Source organism: Cebus imitator, unplaced genomic scaffold, assembly GCF_001604975.1.
Source record: "Cebus imitator isolate Cc_AM_T3 unplaced genomic scaffold, Cebus_imitator-1.0 Scaffold338, whole genome shotgun sequence".
NCBI classification, from domain to species: Eukaryota; Metazoa; Chordata; class Mammalia; order Primates; family Cebidae; genus Cebus; species Cebus imitator.
Window position 1 is genome coordinate 68,832 of NW_016107653.1, and position 17,921 is coordinate 86,752.

General features: G+C 47.2%; 1 protein-coding gene and 1 non-coding gene across 5 annotated transcripts; both read left to right on the forward strand.

The window, feature by feature from the left end:
- Positions 1–7,997: 7,997 nt before the first annotated feature.
- Positions 7,998–17,088, forward strand: EIF5 (eukaryotic translation initiation factor 5). Of its 4 annotated transcripts, none has more exons than XM_037730257.1 (12): positions 7,998–8,086; positions 8,226–8,434; positions 9,498–9,780; positions 9,886–9,967; positions 10,489–10,661; positions 10,955–11,066; positions 12,167–12,309; positions 12,562–12,723; positions 13,006–13,167; positions 13,480–13,644; positions 14,377–14,511; positions 14,923–17,088. In XM_037730257.1, the coding sequence occupies exons 3-12, from the start codon at positions 9,709–9,711 to the stop codon at positions 15,010–15,012; spliced, it is 1,296 nt and encodes a 431-aa protein (XP_037586185.1). In that variant the 5' UTR covers positions 7,998–8,086; positions 8,226–8,434; positions 9,498–9,708; the 3' UTR covers positions 15,013–17,088. The 4 variants fall into 4 exon arrangements, with proteins under 4 accessions (XP_037586185.1, XP_017360869.1, XP_037586186.1 ...); XM_017505380.2 differs by having other exon boundaries at positions 12,565–12,723; XM_037730258.1 differs by lacking the exon at positions 8,226–8,434 and having other exon boundaries at positions 8,019–8,086.
- LOC119467839 lies at positions 11,667–11,792 on the forward strand. Its single transcript, XR_005196462.1, has one exon. It is a non-coding gene; the product is annotated as a small nucleolar RNA SNORA28 (small nucleolar RNA).
- Positions 17,089–17,921: the final 833 nt, after the last annotated feature.

Below are 17,921 nucleotides of genomic sequence, written 5' to 3' on the forward strand. Positions count from 1 at the left end.
TCCTCTAGGGCTAGCAGACAAAAGACAGGCCATACATGTCCATTGAATGAATACATAAATAAGTAAAGATAAACAAAAAGATAAAGCACGCCTGGAGGGGGAGAGAGCCCACACACACCTGGAGGGGGACAGAGCACACACACACCTGGAGAGAGAGAGAGCCCACACACACCTGGAGGGGGAGAGAGCACACACACACCTGGAGGGGGACAGAGCCCACACACACCTGGAGGGGGACAGAGCACACGCACACCTGGAGGGGGACAGGGCACACGTACACCTGGAGAGAGAGAGAGCACACATACACCTGGAGAGAAAGCGAGCCCACACACACCTGGAGGGGGACAGAGCACACGCACACCTGGAGAGAGACAGCCCACACACACCTGGAGGGGGACAGAGCACACGCACACCTGGAGAGGGACAGGGCACACACACACCTGGAGGGGGACAGAGCACACGCAGCACACCTGGAGAGGGACAGGGCACACACACACCTGGAGAGAGAGCCCACACACACCTGGAAGGGGACAGAGCACACGCACACCTGGAGAGAGACAGAGCACACACACACCTGGAGGGGGACAGAGCACATGCACACCTGGAGGGGGACAGGGCACACACGCACCTGGAGGGGGACAGGGCACACACGCACCTGGAGAGGGAGAGAGCCCACACACACCTGGAGGGGACAGAGCACACGCACACCTGGAGAGAGACAGAGCACACACACACCTGGAGGGGTACAGAGCACACGCACACCTGGAGAGAGACAGAGCACACACACACCTGGAGGGGGACAGAGCACATGTGCACCTGGAGGGGGACAGGGCACATGCACACCTGGAGAGGGAGAGAGCCCACACACACCTGGAGGGGGACAGAGTACACGCACACCTGGAGAGAGACAGAGCACACACACACCTGGAGGGGGACAGAGCACACACACACCAGGAGAGAGAGCACACACACACCTGGAGAGGGACAGAGCACACGCACACCTGGAGGGGGACAGAGCACACGCACACCTGGAGAGGGACAGGGCACACACACACCTGGAGAGACAGAGAGAGCCCACACACACCTTGAGGGGGACAGAGCACACACACACCTGGAGGGGGACAGGGCCCACGCATACCTGGAGGGGGACAAGGCACATGCACACCTGGAGGGGATAGTGCTTACCCACATACCTGGACAGGGAGTCACTGGATCTTTTCTGTGAGCCCTAAGGCCCCAACTTTGGGTCTAAATGGGCAGCTGAAACTTGGCTCCTGTAAAATCTATTATGTGGGTATGTCCCAGGGTACAAGCGCTTCCAATTTTCCAAGGAACTGGATTTTTAGGTGAAATCTTCCATGTTTTTCAATGTTGTCTTATGAAGAAAGTTCCCCCCCTCAGGGGCCATTTGCATCTCCAGTGTCTGGTGCCCCCGGGCAGGATGCACACTGGCTAATGAGTCTGTGGTGTAAAGGAAAACGCATTTTCACAGGCCAGGCAGGAGGACAGCACAGTCAAGTGGATCTTCCCTGACACGCAGATGTCCTTTTGTCCTGTGTTAGCTACCAGGGTTAGGACTTAGATCCTGCCTCCCCTCATGTGAAACTTAAAAAAGCATCGGAGCAAAGGAAATCCAACTGAGGGAAGGGAAGCAAATCTCTAGGATCTAGATGCACCACACAGGACCTAGTCAGGAGGAAGAGCTCTGAAGCTGGGAGTCAGGACACCTGACCCCCCAACTCGAGGCAAATCATCCCTCTGGGTCTAGGCTTCCTCATCCACAAAATGAAGGGGTAAAATGTATACTTGCCACCTCCTAGGGTGTGAGGAGGCCAGTGAGAGAGCACGGGTGACCAGGTTTGTCACCTTGTCAGTACTGCAAGGACAGTGGCACCTTCCTAATCCTACAGGCATGATCACTCTAATGCCACTCCCACCAAGTCACCATTAGACCTGGGGACTTTTCCAATGCACCCACTGGGGCAGAAATTTTGTTCTTTTTCACAGACAGACTCCTGAATTAGGGCAGCTGGAACATCTCAAAAGAAAGCTTCTGAGACTATGCTGAGGGGAAGAAGGGCATTTGGGTTCCAGTATCGTGGGGATCCCCCAGTGTTAAGGCACACGACAGTCCTGGGAACAGCAGCTCCTGCGTCCCCTGGGACTTTGTCACTGGGGTGCTGTGTGTGGCTTCAATGTGACCAAGACAAAACCAACCTGACAGAGTAGGGCCTGCTCCGATCCTTCCACGTTTCCCCATCATCTGCTGTGTGCAGGACACTGAGCAGGCAGAATCAATACCGCTGTGTGTTTTATTCTTTTTCCAGAAATGGGACAATGCGAGATGCCTGCTGGGCGGGGTCACAGCTCCATACTTGGGAGGGGGAAGACATTATGTCAGTCTCCAGCGCTCTCTCACCTGGACCCCCATCTTTCCTCAGCCACCTCTGCTTCCTGCCTCTGTCCCTTTCGGAACTGAATGCCTGTTCTTAGCCAGAGTCCTTTCTTCTCAAGCATGAGTCCCCTACCCTCCAGTTGCTTGGCCCAGTAAGGAAGTCAGACAAGGAAGCAGCCAACTGCGATCAAGTGATGTGAATGCCAGTGGTGTGGGGTAGGTGTGGTCTGGGCATGGGGTGGGCAGGTCACGAAGGCAGGGAGACATGCTGCTCAGAGGGTCAGAGATTTCACGAAGGGCAAGCAGACCTCTCCTTGTTTACATGTGACCTCTGGGGCAGGGGCTGTGGGGTAGACGGGCCTACACCCTTGCTGCCTAGCACAGAATTATGTATTGATAGGGATACACTAGATTACCATGGTTTAGGACACCAGCCCTCAATTCAGCTGATGCCTCTGTACTCACCCAATAACCTTCGGTTCCCTTCTAGCAGCTTCAAATGTCTGCTCTATGAACACCCCTGTGACTGGCTAGTGCTAGAAGAAAAATGATGCATACACCCTATATAGCTTGTCCTGAAGTAGGGGAGACCAAGTGTGCAGCTTTAAAAGTTGAGAGACGGGTGTCACAGAGGGAGGCCAGCTGGACAGCCAGACTGTCCCTCACAGTAGACAACACCTGGGTCCACTCAAGAGCTCGCAGCTCAGAAACACAAGGCTCTCGGTCCACGCAGAATTGACCTTGGTCAGGGGCTGGGAAGGAGGGGACGCTCATTCAAGTTCAACAGTCACAGGCCAATGTGTAAACAACCAAAAGGCCAGTTTACCAATCTACCTTTCCGGCAGCTATTTCTGTCTGCCATCGGGGCATGTGCTGATATGTGTAATTCGTGTACTCGTTAACAAGGTTTTCACAAGCACCAAGTATCCATTAGTTCATGAACTGTGAGCACCTGGCTGGGGGAAACAACACAGCCAGATGAGGTGGAGATCCAGAAAGGGGAAGCAGAATTGTGCAATGAGCGTGGCATCACACAAGCTGGAGTTCAAACGCTGCCCATCATTTATTAGGGAGGTGACTTCGGAGAAAATTGCTTAACCTTCCTGAGTCTCTTTCCTCACCTGTAAAATGGGCATAACAACATCCCCTTAAATGATTATTAAAGAATGGGATTACATATGTAAAATGCATAGTTTTGTTTGTTTTTGTGTTTATCTGGAGAGGCTATGCCACATAATTATTAAGGGAACAGGCTTTGGGATCAGACAGATGTGTCTTTAAATCCTAGCTCTGCCACTTACTAGGTACAAGATTTGGGTAAATTGCTTAATTTTTTTTTCCACTAAGCCTCAGTTTGCTCATTTGTAAAATAGGAATACAAATTTCTCATAGAGTCTGAGACATAATGTATAAGGACTTAGAAAACTTCTAGGATATAAGCATTCAACAAATGGTATGATTAAGAGTAATTTTTAGGTGCCGATATCCAGAATAAGCAAGGAACTCAACCACAAAAAATAATCTGATTTTAAAACAAAGGATCTCAATAAATATTTCTCCAAGAAAGACATAACAATGGCCAACACATGTATGAAAACATGCTTAACATCACTAATCAACAGGGAAATGCAAATTAAAACCACAAATCAAAACCACAAAGACAAAAAAATAACAAATTCTGGCAAAGTTACAGAGAAAAGCAAACTGATGCACGGTTAGTGGGAAGGTAAATTAGTACAGCCATTATGAAAAACAGCATGGAAGTTTCTCAAAAAAATAAAAATAGATCTTCCATATGATCCAGCAATCCCACTACTGGGCATTTATCCAAAGGAAATCAAATCGATATTATCAGAGATATCTGCACCCCCATGTTTATTGCAGCAGCAGTCACAATACCAAAGACATGGAATAAACTTAAGCGTCTACCCACAAATGAATGGATAGGCTGGTTGCAGTGGCTCATGCCTATAATCCCAGCACTTTGGGAGGCCAAGGTGGGAGGATGCTTGAGGCCAGGAGTTTGAGACCTCCCTGGGTAACACAGTGAGACCCCGTCTTACTGTTAAAAAAAAAAAATGGATAAAAAGAAAATTTATTACAGGCCAGGCAAGGTGGCTCACACCTGTAATCCCAGTACTTTGGGAGGCCGAGGTGGGTGGATCACGAGGTCAGGAGTTCGAGACCAGCCTGTTCAATATGGTGAAACTGTCTCTACTATGAAAATACAAAAATTAGCCGGGCATGGTGGCACACACCAATAGTCCCAGCTACTCAGGAGGCTGAGGCAGGAGAATTGCTTGAACCCAGGAGGCAGAGTGGTTGCAGTGAGCCAAGACTGCACCACTGTACTCCAGCCTGGGCAACAGAGTGAGACTCTGTCTCAAAAAAACAAAAGAAAACATGTTTTATATATATATGTGTGTCTGTGTGCTAGAATACCATTCAGTCATAAAAAAAATAATGAAATCCTGTTATCTGACGCAATATGGCCGAGACTGGAGGACAGTATCATATTAAGTCACGTACAGAAAGATAAATACCACATATTCTCATTTGCATGTGGGAGCTTAAAAAAAATTGACTTCATGGAAGTAGAGAGTTGAATTGTGACTTATTAAAAGCTGGGAAGGGTAGTGAGAGGGGAAGAGAGGGAGAAATTGATACAAAACTACAGTTTTACAAGTTCTAGTGCTCTGTAGTATTTCAGGGTGAATATACTTAACAATAATCTATTGCATATTTTCAAAAAGCTAGAGAATTCTGAATGTTCCCAACACAAAGAAATGATAATTATCTGAGGTGATGGATATGCTGATTACTCTGCTTTGATCATTATACATTGTATACATGTACTGAAATATCACTTTGTATTTGTGTTAACTAAAAATAAAAGGGAAAAAAATAACACAAGTTTTTGTTTTGAGAGTGCAATGGCTCGATTCTGGTTCACTGAAACATTTCCCTCCTGGGCTCGATTCTCCTGCCTCAGCCTCCTGAGTAGCCGGGACTACATGCTCCGCTAATTTTTTGTATTTTTAGTAGAGACTGGGTTTCACTGTGTTAGCCAGGATGGTCTCAACCTCCTGCCATCATGATCCACCAGCCTCAGCCTCCCAAAGTGCTGGGATTACAGGTGTGGGCCACGGCTCCGGGCCAAGAGTCATTTTTTAAAGTTGTCCATGGTTGCATACAAATGAGTGGTACACATACTAAAAAGTAGTTAAAATTCTCACAAACTTCTTTAATGAAATTAAAAATTGTGCCATTAAACATACGAGAAAGCTAATTCAGGTTTTGTTATTAAAACTTTTCTGAAGAGGAAGGCCTCTTACCTCAGACTAGTTTCACACCCATACTTTCCAAAAGAGTTTCTAAAATAACATCATTTGTGTGCTGTCAAGCAAGCAAAAACTCAGAACTGTTTCAGTATCGCTAAGTCATGCTCCACAGTGAAACGGCAGCAGCATCTCTGTGATCCCCAGGCTGGAGTGCAGTGGCGAGATCTAGGCTCACTGCAATCTCCGACTCCTGGGTTCAAGGGATCCTCCTGCCTCAGCCTCCTGATTAGCTGGGATTACAGGCGCCCGCCAGCACGCCCGGCTAATTTTTAAATTTTTTTCTTTTTTTTTTTTTTTGGTAGAGACGAGGTTTTGCCATGTTGGGCAGGCTGGTCGCAAACTCCTGACCTCAGGTGATCTGCCCGCCTGAGCCTCCCAAAGTGCTGGATTACAGGCGTGAGCCACCACGCCCGGCCTAAGATCTGCTTTTCTAGTTTGTCTGATGGGAACCCTGGTACTCATAAAGCACTGTGCATTTGGCTTAACAACTATACACCAGCTTACACACTGTGGGATTAGAAAAGTCTCTGCTCTAAAGGACACAAATCACCTCTCAATTCTGGATCGTGCCTTTTTTTCTTTCCACCAACACTGCCGATTTTTGTTTATAAAGCTTTTAAGTTCTGGAGGCGCGATCTTGGATTTTAATAAAAATCATCATAGCTTCCAATTATAACCTTAGTGCAAATGCAACTGGTCTAAAACAAAAGGCAGCCCCTTATCCACCTCATCCTGTCCTCAGCAACACTGCCCTTTTCCAGATCGGGAAATCTGCACGGCCATTCAGGACCTGACGATGATTGCACCCGAAACCAGACTGCAGGTTAGCGGGGCTCTCACTCTATTGCAGCCAAGTTGTCTTCAAACTGCAGGGTGGACTATGGATGCGTTTTTAAGTCTCAAGTTTTCACACACACAAAAATCCAAGTTTCAGAAGGAATGGGAGAGTTTCAACAGAACTAAAATATGAAAGCCTCTTTCTAAATAATCTTTTTTCTTTTTTTTGATACAGTCTCTGGGCTCTGTTGTCCAGGCTGGAGTGAAGTGGTGTGACCTCGGTTCAATGCAACCTCTGCCTCCCGGATTCAAGGCTTCTCCTGCATCAACCTCACAAGTAGCTGGGATTACAAGCCCGCCACCATGCCAGCTAATTTTTTGTACTTTTAGTAAGGACAGGGTTTCACCATGTTGGCCAGGCTGATCTCGAACTCCTGACCTCAGGTGATCCGCCCACCTCAGCCAACCAAAGTGCTGGGATTACAGGCATAAGCCACAGCGACCAGCGTAAATAACAGTAATTTTCAATGGAATACATTGGAATCTCATCATAAACTCCTGCTCAGGGCTATGATTTCCCTGTCAAGGAATTCACAAGTCATTAACTGGGGGGGTGGGGTCGACATGATGCCGACGAGGAGCAGGTACAGGGAAGTAGGAAGGAAGGACAGCGCTTTTCAAGCCTGGGAGCGGGGGAAGCCTTCCCCAGAAGGTGGGACCCCACCACGAAGCGCCTTCAGGAGGCCCCAGGATTCCAAACCAATTAAGGGAACCAAACAAACGGGAAGCGACGCGATGAGCTAAGCTGAGCGCGCAGGCCCGGGTGCGGGCCGGCACCCAGGCGGCGGGGCAGCCTGACGACCGCCCCGGGCGGTCACCCTCGAGTCTCGGGCTCATTCTGCCGGCGGCCACTCCACCCGGGTCCGCCACAGAAGGCAGCCCTGGGATGAAAAACACAGGCCTGGGGCTTAGAATGGAAAAACAACTCATTCCTCGAGGCCCGGAGACTTGCGTCCCCGGGTGGGGGACCGGAAAACAGACGAGCGCCCGCAGCTGGGAGAACGCGGTCGGGTTTCCTCTCCCCGAAAGTGTCGGCCTCAGAAACACGGCCTCGAAAGCGGTTTCGAGGGCGATGGTCCTGGGACCCGGGAGTCGCCGCGACGCCGCGGCCTGGCCCAGACCCGGCGTGGGGGAAACGAACCGCCATCTTCCCCGCAGCGCCCAAACTGACAAAGCACTGACCCCGCGGCCCGGCCCTGCCGCCTGCGCCGCTCCGGCTCTCGCGACAACCGAAGGCTGCGCCGCGAAGGCCTCTGGGAAACGGGGGGGGGAGGGGAGAGGAAGGAAGCGGGGCTCGGGGCTGGAGGCGGGCCGAGGCCACGAGTGGAGCCTCAGGAAGCAGAAGGGGTGCGGAAAGGCGCGATTGACGCCGCAAGCGAACCAATGACGAGCGAGCTGTGGCAGGCCTCCAGCCAATGGGCAGTGAGGCCTCACGCGGGGGGCGGGCGCCGGGGCCGAGGGTAGCTTGAGCGCGGCGGCGGCGTTGTTCAGTCACAGCGAGAACATTCCAGAGGTGAGTCCGGTGGAGGGGCGGCGGCCCCGCGCCCCCTGCCCGGTGCTCCCCGCCCCCTCGACCCCGCGGGCCGCTGGCTGGCGGGGAAGGCGCACCCCCCGACCCGCCCGCGGCTCACGGCGCCGTCTCTCCGCGCCAGGTCGCCAGGCTCCGGCGCTGACGGGTGTGGACCGCGGACGTCGCTGGGACAGCCCCTCCCCGCTGCTCGGCGGCGGCACCTGGCCCGGCCGCTCCTCGCTGCGCTCCGCCTCCGCCTCCTCGGACTCGGACTCGGGTTTATATCGCGCCTCACTTCATCCCAGTCCCGGGCGAGCAGCGTTGGGTTTATGTCTTTATTTGACGAAAACGGTGAGTCGCGGGCGCGGCGGGCCGGGAGATGGCGGCCGCACAAGATGGCGGCGGCCGCCGCGTGACCCCGCCGCGGCGTGTGGCGCAGTTTGGGGGGGCGGCGGGCGGGCCCGGGCCCGGCCGCCCCCTCCCCGCGCGCTCCCCGGGCCGGCCTCGCCCCTTCCCCGGGCTCGCGGGAGCGCGCCGCGCGTGCCCGCCGCCCGGGCTGACTCGGGCCTCGGCTGCTGCATTTGTGAGTCATCGCGCGCTCCGGGCGGGGGCGGCCGCGGCCCCGGCGCCCCTCGGCCGGGTGTCGTTCCCGGCTGCGCGGCCTCCCGGGCCGCCGGCTCTCGGGGCACGCGCTGGGGATGGGCCCGACGCCCGGGTCGCGCGCCGCCCGCCTTCGCGGAGCTGCTCGGCCCGCAGGCCCCCGCGGAAACGCCTCGGAGCGCGGTAGCCATGGGGACCAGGGCGAAGGTTCACCGAGTGTTTGGACAGCCCGGAGGAGGGAGGCCAGGCCGGGCCTGGCGCTGGGCGTTCGCTGGCGCTCCCTGGCTCCCACGGCACTGCCGGGCGGGCGCCGCGTTTGAGGAAGTGCTGCTTTGAAGTAGGCCACGGTTGCCGAAGCAACAATTAGTTGTAAAGGACAGTTGCCTAGTTTCTCCTTAAAAATGGTGACGATCGGGGGTGTGCCTGAGCAGTTTGCGAATCCAGGCCGGGGTGGGGGCGGAGAGGGCTCGGGTTCGTTCTCGGCGCGGACTGGATGGCCGCAGAGGCGAACTGGTGACCTGCTGATTGCCCTCGGTCTGATGGAGACCCACGGCGGCTGAGGCAGCACAGCGAGTGTGTTCTCACCCGCGTTTCCCTGCCGGAGTCACAGCTTAGTTGAAATCGAGGCCTTTTAAGTTCCCGCAGGTGTACTGTGTTAGGGGAGAATGGCTATTTGCCCGTGATCTCAGATGCTTTTTAAGGTAGAATTAAGCAGAAGCGTAACTAACGGGAATGTAGAAGGAGGCGTTTTCGAGTAGCAGTGATGTGAAACCTGAGGGGTGGGGTTGTGTGTTCTTTCTCTTTTCTCTTTCAGAGCTGTTGCGCAGCCATTGGTACCTGTATTGGGGAAACATAGCATACAAGCAAGAAGCTTACAGCCTCAGTGGCGAAAATTTTTTCATGTCAGAGACCGAGAACTCTTGCAGTCGTTTATGTCATCCCTTCTTCTCCAGACAGAAGATACCAAAAAGTTGCAATCAAAGATCTCTTCATCTTATTGATAAAGCCACTAATAATAAGCCAAAATGTCTGTCAACGTCAACCGCAGCGTGTCAGACCAGTTCTATCGCTACAAGATGCCCCGTCTGATTGCCAAGGTAATATACACTGCTCTTCATTTTAGTTGATAGCTCTTTTTGCAGAATTTTGAAGATTCCATCTGTCAGGGGAAACTGCGAAAATAAAATTTTTATTTCCTTTAGGTTGAGGGCAAAGGAAATGGAATCAAGACAGTTATAGTCAACATGGTTGACGTTGCCAAGGCGCTTAATCGGCCTCCAACGTGTAAGTAAAGCTTGAAAAGTCTAAAAAGAGAGCTCATCAAAGTCTTTGAGCTGCGAAACTTGTTTTAATTGTATGCTAGTTGGTTAGCTTACAAGTTAACTAAGGACCTGGTTTATTGGTTGCCATGAGTTTACAAAACTACCAGGAGAACACATTTCTTTAACCCAGTAATTTAAAAAGAGTGGTGGCTCGGGAGAGCAACCCCAGCACTTTGGGAGGCAAAGGCAGGTGGATCACGAGGTCAGTAGTTGGAGACCAGCCTGACCAACAAAGTGAAACCCCGTCCCTACTAAAAATATAAAAATTAGTCAGGTGTGGTGGCATGCCCCTGTAGTCCCAGCTACTCATGAGGCTGAGGCGGTTGAATTGCTTGAACCCAGGGAGCAGAGGTTGTAGTAAGACCACACCATTGCACTCGAGCCTGGGTGGCAGAGTGTGACTACATCTCAAAAAAAAAAAAAAAAAAAAAGTGGTGGTTGAGTTAGGTAACTGTATAATGATCTCTTGTTTCATTCAAATAGATCCCACCAAATATTTTGGTTGTGAGCCGGGAGCACAGACCCAGTTTGATGTTAAGAATGACCGTTACATTGTCAATGGATCTCATGAGGCGAATAAGCTGCAAGACATGTTGGATGGATTCATTAAAAAATTTGTTCTCTGTCCTGAATGTGAGAATCCTGAAACAGATCTGGTGAGTGCTTTTGTGGTTGTTGTCAAAACAAAAGCCATATACCTACTTTTGTGATCAGTTCTATAATATCACTAAGTCACCTTCCTGAGAAGACAGAGCAGATGTAATTGTAAATTAAACCCAAAATCTCCAGTTTTGGAGATATTTCTATTCTTTTTTTTAAAGTAGGTCACTGTGTGAAAAAAAGTTTATTTTGTATGTGAAGCTGTGGTTTAGATGTCTTCCAATTAGATGTTTTCATCTTATGTTATGGATAACATCCTTGTTTTTATTTATTTATTTTTTTTTGGCAGCATGTCAATCCAAAGAAGCAAACAATAGGTAATTCTTGTAAAGCCTGTGGCTATCGAGGCATGCTTGACACACATCATAAACTCTGCACATTCATTCTCAAAAACCCACCTGGTGAGTCTTCATGATGAACTCCTAAGATCCTAACATAAAGTGACTGTTGGGAATAAAATGGAAGGTGTTTTTGGAATAGGAATATAAGGGAGGCCCAGCACAGTGGCTCATGCCTGTAATCCCAGCATTTGGGGAGGCCAGGGTGGGCGGATCACTTGAGGCCAGGAGTTCAGGACCAGCCTGGCCGACATAGTGAAACCCACCCCCTGTTAACTAAAAATACAAAAATTAGCCAAGCATGGTGGCACACTCCTGTTATTCCAGCTGCTCAGGAGGCTGAGGCAGGAGAATCACTTGAATCTAGGAGGCAGAGGTTGCACTGAACTGAGATGGTGCCACTGTACTCCAGCCTGTGCAACAGCGAGCCTCTGTCTCAAAATGTAAGGAACTTTCAGTCTTGGCACTATATTTTATCAAATCTAAGACATCTTTCAAAAGTGCACTGTTAACCATTAAAGGTGAAAAATAGGCTGCCGATTAAACTGTGCCATATAATCAATTAAGACAGATTATCTTGATGAAGTAATGATTAAAATTTTGATGGAAACCCAGCAAAGGATCTGTGTAAAGGGGGCCCCCTTTATTAAACTTGAGCATTGCAAGCAACACTCTGTGGCAGATAATCACAACTGTCTGACACAATTTGAGCTTGCTATAGCAAAAAAGTCTAACCTATTCCGGTGTTCTCTTTCCCATGAGATAAGCCATTATATAGACTTAAACACTGTTCCAACTGTTGGCTAAAGCTGGATTGAGTACATGACCTTGTTCTTGAGGGATGGCAGAGAGGGGTCCTTAGGGCCCCCTTTCACTCCCTGGTTGAGGCATCATCAGTTCATTTTAATCTTCCCTAGCAGTTGTATCCCTAATATTTTGTGTCACTCCATTCTTAGGCTGACATTTTCATCTTACGAAATATATGAATTTTGAAATACATGATGAATTTGATCTGTGAAGCCTCTTAAGTAGCATTGTGAGTGATGTGGTTTCTCTGAGGGGATCCATAGTAAAATAAGGATAGGGTTTTAAATGTTCATAATGGGCAGTGAGGTGTAATGTAAATTATGGGGTTAAATTTTTGTTTCCCTTTTCCTCTATAGAGAATAGTGACAGTGGTACAGGAAAGAAAGAAAAGGAGAAGAAAAATAGAAAGGGCAAAGACAAGGAAAATGGTTCCGTATCCAGCAGTGAGACACCACCACCACCACCGCCAAATGAAATTAGTCCTCCTCCACATACAGTGGTGAGTGGAGGGTTAATGACCTAGTGGGCACTAAAGTTGTGTAAAGTATATGGCATTTGGTTGAGGTGGACGGAAATGTTGAAACTAACCTTCAGTGTAATAACACTAATATTTTGGATTCCAAGTAGTGTTGGCTGTTTGAGTTAAGGTCAACCCAATTTTGGTAGGAGATGAACTTGATGCCATTAACTTGACAAAATCTGAATCTTTTTCTGTGTTTATGGCCTTGAATCAACTAACTGTTTTCATAAACAGGAAGAAGAGGAGGATGATGACTGGGGAGAAGATACAACTGAGGAAGCTCAGAGACGTCGAATGGATGAAATCAGTGACCATGCAAAAGTTCTGACTCTTAGCGATGATTTGGAAAGAACAGTTGAGGAGCGGGTCAATATCCTGTTTGATTTTGTTAAGGTAAAACCTTTGCTTGGTCTATAAATCAGCTTCAGCCCAGCCTTGGGCCTTTAGATACATGATACTTTAAACTCTATAATTGTAAAGGATTACTCTATGCATGGCTTATTTTCACTTTTTTGTTCATTCATTAAGTATCTTTGGAGGGTGGTTCCAGGCACTATATGTCAACTGCCAAATTGGGTAGGAAAAAATATGTCCATCGGAGTAGGGACTGACTGATGTCTTGAGCCTGGCAAATTGTACCTTCATTTCACTGAATTGGTTTCCTTTTATTTGCAGAAGAAGAAAGAAGAGGGTATTATTGATTCATCTGACAAAGAAATTGTGGCTGAAGCAGAAAGACTAGATGTAAAAGCCATGGGCCCTCTTGTTCTGACTGAAGTTCTTTTTAATGAGAAGATCAGAGAACAGATTAAGAAATATAGGCGCCATTTCCTACGAGTAAGTGAATTACTCTGGATTCATGAATGAGATTACAGCTATGTGGCTTTCAGGATGGTCATTTTAACCACTTTTGCTTGTCCTATCATGCTTGAAAGTGGGGATAATTGGCCCACCTCTGCCCGTCTGAAAGTGCTGCACATAGGCCCTCACAAACTTAATGGGGATCTTTATGCATTGACCTTTTTGAACCACTATTGAATGGGCCACGCACTTATGCACTCTGCTGAAGGGAAGGAATGTTTGGGTACTAGAGTTGTCAAGGTAGAACATATAAAAAACCTTGTTTAACTCCAAGGTATCTATTTGCAGTTTTGTCACAACAACAAAAAAGCTCAACGGTACCTCCTTCATGGTTTGGAGTGTGTGGTAGCAATGCATCAAGCTCAGCTTCTCTCCAAGATTCCACATATCTTGAAGGAGATGTATGATGCAGACCTTTTAGAAGAAGAGGTCATCATCAGCTGGTCGGAAAAGGTGGGGAATACATAGGTGGGCTCTTTAAGTTCACAAGTGTTTGGTTGTGTTGGGGAGGTGGTAGTTGATACGGAGTCTCATTCTGTCTCAGGATGGAGTACAATGGTGTGAACTTGGCTCACTGTAGCCTCCGCCTCCCGGGTTCAAGCAGTTCTGCCTCAGCGTCCTGAGTAGCTGGGATTACAGGCACCTGCCACCATGCCCAGCTAGCTTTTGTATTTTTAGTAGAGACAAGGTTTTACCATGTTGGCCAGGTTGGTGTTGAAACTTTTGACCTCAGGTAATCCACCTGCTTCAGCATCTAAAGTGCAGGGAGTACAGGCATGAGCCACCACACCCAGCTGTTCACTAGTATTGAGACAGGGTTTTGGGATCAAGAAGTAGTGTTTAATACCTAGTCTCTACGCTGAAGTTCAGTCCCTATGCTATAGGTTGTGATTCCCACCATGTCTGCTTTGTAGTCATAACAAACTGGTGAGACTAATGATGTGTTTGTTGAGTACATATATTCTGTTGGGAATTCAGACTTCTTATGACTCAGTCTCTTCAAAGAGCTCAGTAAGGGGTGTTGTATAAATAATGAGAAATCGTTAAGTTTAGGAGACTGAGGCAGAGATTGCAGTGAGCCGAGGTCGTGCCACTGCACTCCAGCCTGGGCCACAGAGTGAAAGTTGTCTCAAAAAAAAAAAAAAAAAAATTAAGGCCTCAAAAGAATTGTACCCTATTTTTTAGGCCTCTAAGAAATATGTTTCCAAAGAACTTGCCAAAGAGATTCGTGTCAAAGCAGAACCATTTATTAAATGGTTGAAGGAGGCAGAGGAAGAATCTTCTGGTGGTGAAGAAGAAGATGAAGATGAGAACATTGAGGTAAACACTGCGGGGGGAGGATGTTGATTTGAATACAGTGTTGTCAATGGGTGTTTGAGATTTACGAAGGTTTGTGAGGAGTAATAAAACGGCAGTTCGGGGTAACTTGGAATTTAGAATTTAAGATGCAATAAAATATAGCCTCCCAATAATTTGGAAAATAATCTTAATAGGGTGATGGAAGCCATTTCTATTCCTACACATTCTAGTCTATCAAAAAACTTGTACAATACAGTTAAGACTGTGGAGCCTGTGTAAGATAACCTGTAGGTTTTGCATAACAAAGCTGTTCAGTGAAGAAGAAATGGCTGCATCTAGGCAGTTTTCCTCCTTTGTGACCACAATTTATGTTGATTTGTTTTATAAGCAGATTTATCAGCTTATGATGAATAAAATTATTCCTTTTATCAGGTGGTGTATTCGAAGACTGCCAGTGTACCGAAAGTTGAAACCGTAAAGTCCGACAACAAGGATGACGACATTGATATTGATGCCATTTAAGGGGATGGGTGCAACCTAGCTTAACAGTGTGATGCTGCACATTTTTTTCCATTATCAGCCAGAAGTGCAACATGTATGTGCAAAAGCTAAAATGGCTTAACATCATGCTACACTTTACACTAAAAATCTCTTACTGTGAGTGGTCTGTAATTAAGCCCAGTGAGACATCTAGGGAGTCCATACACATCAGTGAGCAGATGTAGTTTGCTTATTTATAGCATGTTTCTTTTTGAAAAAACTAGTGGTGGACACATTTGGATCACATTTATACAGTTATAAAAATAAAGATTTGATTTTGGTCATTCTACAGATGTTTGGCTCTGAATGACTTAAGCTGAAGTAACTGGCTCCTTTTTTAAATGTGCCATCATTTCACCTGATGAGCATTCTTGGAGCCTGCTAGTTATCGTTAGGTGCTGAGGCTGTAAAGAGGTCTTCAGCAGAAGGTAAAGCAAACTTACTTGTAATTACCTTATTCAGCCCATTAAATATAGTACTAAAGTTTTAACCTCTAGTCCCTCAAATCGGCATCTGGTAATGTATGTTGTGAGGTAGATTGATGAATGACAGTGCAGCATCTTACCAAGAAGTAAATATGATCTGATGACCTGAGTGTCGTATAAGAGCAGGTTTTGGAACTTGGAGAGTTGTTTTCTTACATCGTGTGCACTTGCCCCAAATCGTAGTCTTTGAAATCATATGCATTGCACATTGGATGAGCCAGGGAAATTATTACATTAACAAGCATTTTGTGTGTATGTAGTAGTTACGTAGTACTGAGATAATTTGCTTTGGGGTGCAATTAAACAATAAACTGATTTTATTTGGGAGAAACAGGGAAGAGTGCACTTATTAGCGACCTAAGCATAATTTTTCAGCTTTTGCCCTTAGGGTTTAAATTACAATTCCAAAATGTTACACATACTATATCTTTTTGTTCAGTGTGGCTCCCCACCTGCCCCCCCACCATGGTTGTTCTTTAATGCCTTTTACATTTGGACACAGTTTCTGCTTTTTAGATTTTGGTTGCTGTCTTGCCAAAATAAGTGTTTACTGTGTTTCAAATTTGATTTTTTTTCCCCCCAGAATGTCTTATTTAAAAAGAAAGCTAAAAGTATACTTCTAAGTCAGAGCCTCTATTTTGGTGTAAGACTTGGGATATTTTTTACTTCACATTGAATATAGCCAGGCAGCCAAGAGGTCTGATGGCCACCTGAGTGCAGGTGACAAAGATCTGACAGCCTATGCAGGGCTTTAGAATTGGACACACAAGAGTCGATAACTTGCCTGTGAACTCCTTGCCTGATCTAAACTCAATATGAGATCCGATTGTGTTTGAGTAATCATCTTCAAGGTTAAACTTGTTGACAGTTACCCCTTTTCACAAAGTGCACAGTGGGAATTGAGAGTCGATAGGGTTAATTTTCGAGCAGTGGCTTATTCACCTCTTTTTTTGTGACTTACCTCACAGATAATGAGACTTTAACAAGCATAAAAAATTTTTCACATTGAAACAAGACAAACCATTTGATGTAATAAAACCTTGTTGGCCTGCTGTTTTAAGGAATTGAAACCTAGCAATCTTACTGGAGAGGCAAGAATTGGCCTTCAGCTAACTTTGATAGATTCTAGTGCAAGTGGAGCAGGAGCCACATACCTGGAGGGAATGCGCTTTGTCACGCCAAAGAGGTTTTTTTTCTTAAAACTCGATGTTGCCTAGGTTTCAAATTCTTTGCCGCTGGTTTGCTTTCATTAACTGGAATTCTAAAGGAGATACTGGTGACCTAAGCTAAGTTGCATTGAACGTAGTGTCGAGCTAATGAGGTTCTGTCATAAAGCTACTTTTTATCTGAGGGAAAACATTCAGGGCTTCTAAAACACTAAAAATTTTAGCTTAGACCAGTCAGTGTTCAGTCTGGTGCCAAACTTCCAATGGAATTCAAATTCACATAATCTGAACCTTGTTCACAGGTTATCGTAATAGAGTAATTCTTCACTTTGCTCTATTAAACTGTCTTAAGGATTTCTTGTTTTCAAACAGCTAAGTTACTTGATTAAAATAATGATAAAATTGTATTTTGTCTCTGCTTTAATAAGTTTCCATTTTATAATGAGATCAAAGCATTGGAATCTGCCCTCTTTTGTAGTTGTTGCTTTGGATTTGTGTTGGATGTATCTTGCTGTTACACTCGCCAGCTTCACAAAGCAGTTCATTTAATCGGGTCACTGGCTTTCTTTAGGTTTGCTAGTCTTCTGTGAACTGAGAATCTGCCTCAATTTTATTTTTTGAAATATTGACAGATATTTAGGGAACTAAGACTTCAATATACAGCTCTGTAGTTGTGGAAATAGTATATATCTAGTTAAAAGTGGAGAGGATTGCTTTTCCTTTTTTTGGGTGGGGGACAGAGTTTTGCCCTTGTTACCCAGGCTGTCGTGCAATGGTGCATTCTTGGCTCACTGCAACCTCTGCCTCCTGGGTTCAAGCGATTCTCTTGCCTCAGCCTCCCAAGTAGCTGGGATCACAGGCGTGCGCCACCACACCCAGCTGATTTTTTATTTTTAGTAGAGACAGGGTTTCTCCATGTTGGTCAGGCTGTTGTCAAACTCCCAACCTCAGGTGATCTGCCCGCCTTGGGGTTACAGGTGTGAGCCACTGCGCCCAGCTGAGGATTGCTTTCAAAACAAGTACATTCTGAAGTTGACAGTTAAAAAATAACTAGCCTGGGTCCTAAATTTAGAGTGGGGCAAACAGGTACTCTAATCCAGTGCTTCCCACTTGAGAAGGGAGGTATATGAGGATCGGGCCCCAAAGCTGTTTGTTCCAGTATACTGAGCACTGTCTGTATGTCTTTGGCCTGGAGGTGCCAGAAGTGAAAGCTGGACATCTGCAAAAAGCAGATAGGTGA

Excerpts from the sequence above, each read along its gene's own strand:
- EIF5 (XM_037730257.1), top strand. The coding sequence starts at position 9,709 with ATGTCTGTCAACGTCAACCGCAGCGTGTCAGACCAGTTCTATCGCTAC. Across the intron at positions 12,724-13,005 it reads TCCTGTTTGATTTTGTTAAG|AAGAAGAAAGAAGAGGGTAT; the intron begins GTAAAACCTTTG and ends TTTTATTTGCAG. Across the intron at positions 13,645-14,376 it reads TCATCAGCTGGTCGGAAAAG|GCCTCTAAGAAATATGTTTC; the intron begins GTGGGGAATACA and ends CCTATTTTTTAG.